The sequence below is a fragment of the Lolium rigidum genome, chromosome 3 (assembly GCF_022539505.1).
Source record: "Lolium rigidum isolate FL_2022 chromosome 3, APGP_CSIRO_Lrig_0.1, whole genome shotgun sequence".
In the NCBI taxonomy this organism is placed as follows: Eukaryota; Viridiplantae; Streptophyta; class Magnoliopsida; order Poales; family Poaceae; genus Lolium; species Lolium rigidum.
This window is the reverse complement of record NC_061510.1, coordinates 12,385,452-12,391,203: the sequence shown is the minus strand read 5'-3', so window position 1 is coordinate 12,391,203 and position 5,752 is coordinate 12,385,452. Positions and strand designations below refer to the sequence as shown.

The 5,752-nt window shown below is 42.5% G+C and overlaps 1 protein-coding gene across 1 annotated transcript; it reads left to right on the top strand.

The window, feature by feature from the left end:
• Positions 1–376: 376 nt before the first annotated feature.
• Positions 377–4,442, top strand: LOC124694586 (ATPase 3, plasma membrane-type-like). The gene is made up of 12 exons (XM_047227555.1): positions 377–1,469; positions 1,552–1,680; positions 1,815–1,919; positions 1,999–2,116; positions 2,207–2,353; positions 2,627–2,865; positions 2,971–2,997; positions 3,075–3,159; positions 3,262–3,422; positions 3,503–3,676; positions 3,997–4,120; positions 4,210–4,442. Exons 1-12 carry the CDS (start codon positions 405–407, stop codon positions 4,347–4,349), a joined length of 2,514 nt encoding a protein of 837 aa, XP_047083511.1. The 5' UTR covers positions 377–404; the 3' UTR covers positions 4,350–4,442.
• Positions 4,443–5,752: the final 1,310 nt, after the last annotated feature.

Genomic DNA, 5,752 nt, shown 5'->3' with positions numbered 1-5,752 from the left:
ATTTACGATCACTACTTGCACTCTTTTGTGCAAAACGTAAAATGGGCATTGCTGCTTTAGAAGGTAGAGTTACAAAACATTGACTGAAAAAAAACGCAGTGAATGTTAGTCACCTGTCACTCTGTATGTTGTAGCTTGGATAGCTCCCAAGGATACGGCTTGTGCCCAACATTGTAAGTATCCCATTCTCTTTCGAAGAGCTGAGGAAGTTCTCCTCGTCAGTAATAAATACCGAGCCCATCTCTCTCCACGCATTCTGTTCAAACTGCTCTTCTGGTCAAGAAACAAGTAAGGATCTAAAACTGCTATCCAGTTTAAAATACAAAAGTAGGTCTTTTTTAGCCGGCTCATATCATTCATAGGTTTACTGCGAATGCAGCTTCGTAAGGTCAAGTTTGTTTCTGATGCAGGAGGACAGTGGGTTCTGTGAATTCCTGATGATGATCTTCTCCATCTGGGGATGGCATCACACCTTCCCTAACTGCAAGAACATGTTTTGCGTCATGCTTAACTCCGTGTCATGGGTTACGGTACTAACTACGGTTGTGTCTCTCGTCATCGCATCAGTCGACCAGAGATCTTGTATGATGGTTGCCTCTGTTTTCTTAATAGTAACGAGCTTGATAGCATGCTTTACTGCAAACCTTGTTTTGGGCTATGTTAATGCTCCGCTGGAGGCCAAAGCATATGCACCAAGGGCCAAGGTGCTGAGGGATGGGCAGTGGGTAGATGTGCATGCAGCAAATCTGGTCCCTGGGGATATCATATTTCTCAAGGTTGGGGACATTGTCCCTGCCAATGCTCGTGTTCTCCGGTTTGAAAAGATTGACACGATGACTTGCTGGGCCAAAAGGTCTGTTGACTGTGTGCATGGATTCCTCATATACTATGCATGGACTGTGTCCTGTGGCCAAGGGACTGCTGTTGTTATTGCGACTGGTCATGGCATTCCTAGAAGCACCCTGCGGCTCTACCCACAGTGTTATGCTCGTCCGGGGCAACTTAAAGAGGGAATCATGGTTGCCAGCTGCTTCTGCTTTTCACTTATACTTGTCGGTACCATTTCTGAGGTAGTCTTGATATTCCTCTTCCATAAACGCAACCTTGAGGATATGCTGCGGAACAGCCACTTTATGCCATTGATTAGTGGGATTCCAATGGCAATGCCTGTCGTCCTCTACCTGGCATTGGCACTGGGATCTCTAAGGTTTTGTGTGCTGGGAATTGCTAGCAGAGGAACAGTTGAACTTGAAGATTTGGCAAGTATGGATGTCATCCTGTTCAACTTGACTGGTACTTTGACGTGTAATAAACCCTGTTTCGCCCAGGACAAGATTCAGTTGTTTGCTAATGGCGTTGGTAAAGATCAGGCTATTATATTAGCTGCAAGAGCATCAAGATCCCAACATGAACTGTATATAGAGCCAATTGATGCAGCCATTCTAAGCCTCTTGGATGATCCAAAACGGGTTCCTTTTCTCTCACTATGGTGCATTTTAATCCCTATTTGTCTTTATGTTTACTAAATTTAACAAGCATATTATTTTGTAGGCAAGAGCTGGTATTGAGGTCTTAGAGTACCTTTCCTGCTTCTTTGTTGCACTGAAGCTGATGTTCCTAACTACATACATTGATAGCAATGGATCCAAGTGCTGTGTATTCAAAGGTGATCCTGCAAAGGCAAGTCAGAATGTCTAACACGCAGATAGACAAGCAAACAAGCCCAACCACCATCACTGTGCACACATTTGCACATATTTTATTAGTAGTTAGTACAGGCTCATCCTTGGCCATCTTTCGTTTTCATGCTATAGGTGGGGCACCAATGTGGCTGCAGCAAAGCAGTCAAAGAGAAAATAAGCATGGTAATGGAAATTTTTGCTCTTGATGGGTATCAAGCCATAGCTGTAGGTCATCAGGTGGGAAATTGGATTCCGTGTCAGCATTCTGCAATATGTGAATTATTTTCTGCCGTTTAATTTATTTTATTTTCTCCAGATAGACTCATGCTGGGAGTTCATTGGTCTTCTGCCTTTCAGAGATGACCTCAGAACTGACAGTGCAGATGCTATCGATAGCCTTATCGATTTCGGTTTGGATATAAGAGTTCTCACAGGTGATTCAGCTATTCAGCTGCCCTGTTAGTTCAACATTTCCTCTAATACACAGTTTTTCCACCAGACAATATTTTGTTTTCTTTCCTCAGAAAGTCCGTTGTCGACTACAAAGCAAGTATGTGGAAGGCTCGGAAAACTTGGCATAAATGTTTTACCTGCCCACTCAGTGTTTGAGTTTGCTCGTAGTAACAAAGAAGTTCACTTGAGCGTCAATGGGATTTCCGATCTCTTTCCAGGTCTAATCTTACCTTCGGAGGGACATCCATTCTTCAAACTTCTTCTGTCTTTGCAGGCAAAGGAAGTCTTTGGAAGAAGTTTGTGTTTAGTGGTTGTCGTTTGAGTAGTGCTGCTGTGCTAAGTACACCGTTGAAAGATCATTAAGGGATTTATTTGCAAATTTGCACAAACAATTACTAAGAATGCTACTTTAGGATTTGTACAATCTATTTTTGTTGGTAGAGAGAAAAACACTGCTCTTACCATTTTTCTATCTGTATTTGTTAATGCAGAGGATAACAGCAATATAGTGAAAATGTTAAGAGATTTCGGATGTCGCTGTTCAATGGTTGGGTATGAATTTCTTGATCATGATGCCATAGGTGAAAGCTATATTGGTATTTCAGTAGCTGATGCCACTGATTACACCAAAAGTGAATCTGATCTTGTTTTGACTCGGCCTGCCATGGTACCTATTTCATCAGCTGTGCAAATTAGTAGGGAGATTTGTCAGATTATGAGGGGCTACACAGTAAGTCATTCGGGTGCATTTGAAGGGTTTTGTTGCTGATGTGATATCTTGTTTCTAGATTATGATGAATGGATAATCACTTGCAGCATGTTGCTTTTGTTGCAGATCTACACCGTGTCATCAACTGCCCATCTACAGATTATGATTATGGCTTAGCAGTTTTTGCAAACCACTAAAATTGAGCAATGCTAACTTTAAATCTTATTTTGAAGTTTGGTGTCCGTGTCATTTTACTTTTATGGAACTTCGACCTGCCAAGTTTGTTGGCATTGGTGATTGGTGCTTTCAATTACTGTGAGTTTCAGCTGCAAAAAATCCGCAACCTTACTTTACAACATGTATTATGTGTGTCCTTGTTTCAATGTTCATATTCTTTGCCTTGTATTTTATTTCCAGGTACAGCATTTGCAATATTATTTGAAAGGATGAATGTGAGCAAGTCACCAGATAGATGGAGAGTTAAGAAAATCATTGGAAGTAGTGTTGCTTTTGGTAGCTACATAGTTCTGAGTACAATCATTTTTTTCAGGGCTGCAACACTGACAAATTTCCTTTCAGTGAGTTTTTTTTCTTCCGATTAAATATGTATTAACCTGGTTTTGAAGTTATAAGCCAATTATTTTTGTACATGGGACAGTATAACTTCAAAAGTAGATCTCTGATGGGCGGTGATGAGGAAATTAGAGCTGCTTTGTTCCTTCAGATGAGCATAGTCAACCAAGCTGTTGTGCTGTTTGCTCATTCTGATGATTGCTCCCTTATCAGATGTCCTGGACCTTTTGTCGCAGTTACCTCTATGTTTACTCAGATGGTGAGCTTATTTCCCTTTTCTAATTTTACCAGACGCCTTTCAATCACCGCATGTCCGCATCATAATCTCATTGCACATCTACCTTCTGGTCAGCATGATAATTAAGCACAGGATTGTTTGTCAAGCTTTTGCTCTTAATGAGTCTTTCAGGGAGGCTGCCTGTACCGTAGTTCTCTCCTCCGACGAAAAAAAGAGTTGTATTGGTCCTATCAAAATTTTATCATGTGGAAATAGTAAATTTTATCATGTTGAAATAGTAAATTTACTTGATACTTTTTGTTTTGTGCCCAATACTCATTGCATCAAATGTTCTATGTCAGATCGCAACCCACAAAGCTGTATACGGTGGCGTGGACTTTGCACTAGTAAAGGGTGTTGGCTGGGTCAGGGCTGGATTGGTATGGTTGTACAACTTTGTCTTGCTCATGACCCCTGTTATTATTTGTAAGTTGCTAGATAAGAACTAGAATTACTAGATTTTCTACTTATCAAACCTCTGTTGCAACACCTATTGATCTTTTGCTCTTTGACAGATCACAGATGGAGGCGTGCGGACATGACTAGTGAAAAATTGGTGACTGTGTGCATGCATTCGCTCATCCTACGTCTATTTTTGCTCTGGTCACTGTATGCAATACTTGATATGAGGCTGCAGCAGCCTGTCTCTACTTAGGTAGATTGAAACATTCTTGTAGCCAGTCATTTCACCGTGTATCAACTGTAAATGCCTCAAGTGAAGAAATCAGTATTGCAAAGTTATAACGAATTGATCCCTCTTAATTCAAAAAATAAGGTTCCAGTGCCATAACATTGTCCAAGCCTGCCTTATTTTGTTTTAGTTAGTCAAATGTTGCAAGAACTACTGAGCATATTTCCATAACTACGGTATGTTAGAAACAAATCAAACCACCTGCCACCAAGAAGAAAAAAACTCAATCAGGCTTTTCATTTCAAAAGTAATTGGTTCTAAAATTTGGGAAGAAACCATGTTATCAGGTTCTAACATTTTACTCGTTACGTTTGTGTTTTCGTTATTAGATTTGTATTTCTCTTGTAAAATTTTATCTTATTGATATTTTTGTATTTTTATTTATTTATTTATCCTAAAACCAATGTTACGGATTCTGACCCCTTGAATATTTTTACTTTACCATAATATATGTCTCCTATTACTGACAGTGCTAGCTGGCTGAAATGGTCAACCGAGTTGCAGTTTAGTATATGTATAAAAAATAACTAATTAATTATCAGTCGCTCTTATTGATTCCTTATCTAGACATTATAGAAACACTTTTGGTATAAATTTATCCTGTAAAATCGCTTGAATACAGCACATACTCGATCTGGTAAATTGATAAGGCTTATTCGTTCTCTGAATTGTCATTGAGGTAATTTCATAGTATAGGATTGCGACACAAAGTCAAGACTCCTTCATATTGGCACCTTCTACATTTTCAAATGATGCTTATGGTTTCAGTTCATCTGTAGACTGTGGATCAAGGTGGCAACAATTGTTTGCGTTCTGCAACCTCACTAGCTCTAGATACCAAATGCTGCTACTTTATTCATCCGACTGACATGGATGACACAGCTCATGTGGCTGCACCCCTTCTGCCCCGCGATGGATGGTGACGGGTCCTCCAGATCCCGCCGGTGGTATGCCATGGTGGAGGAGGACGAGCAGGAGGAGCTCGCCTCATCCGGATCCTCTTCCCACCGCTCCTATTCCGACGTGGTGAGGGACGGCTCGCCTAGCCCCGCGCGGGCGGCCTCCCCTGAAGTGGCGCAGGTTGGTGGTGGTGGTGGTGCGGCGGCGGCGCGCCCGCAACCTGTTCGACGGTTGGCCTCGACGATTTCGCGGCCTGAGGCGTCGCGCGTGGATGGTTCTGGCCCAAGCCGTGGACTTGGTGGACGCGAGGGGCCTCAGCCCAAGCGGCAGCGCCGCCGCGCTCCGCTCCCGTCCTTCTCCGTGCCGGCGGGTGTGCCGGCGGGGTTGGCCGGAGCTCTGTTTCAGCTGCGCGGAGCCGGGGCATGTGGCGGGCTGCTGCTGCGGCCCTCGGCGATGTCTCACCTGCA

Coding starts and splice junctions, on each gene's coding strand:
- LOC124694586 (XM_047227555.1), top strand. CDS start 405: ATGCAGGAGGACAGTGGGTTCTGTGAATTCCTGATGATGATCTTCTCC. Junction 2,354..2,626: donor GATTTCCGATCTCTTTCCAG/GTCTAATCTTAC, acceptor TTGTTAATGCAG/AGGATAACAGCAATATAGTG. Junction 2,998..3,074: donor CCGTGTCATCAACTGCCCAT/CTACAGATTATG, acceptor AATCTTATTTTG/AAGTTTGGTGTCCGTGTCAT.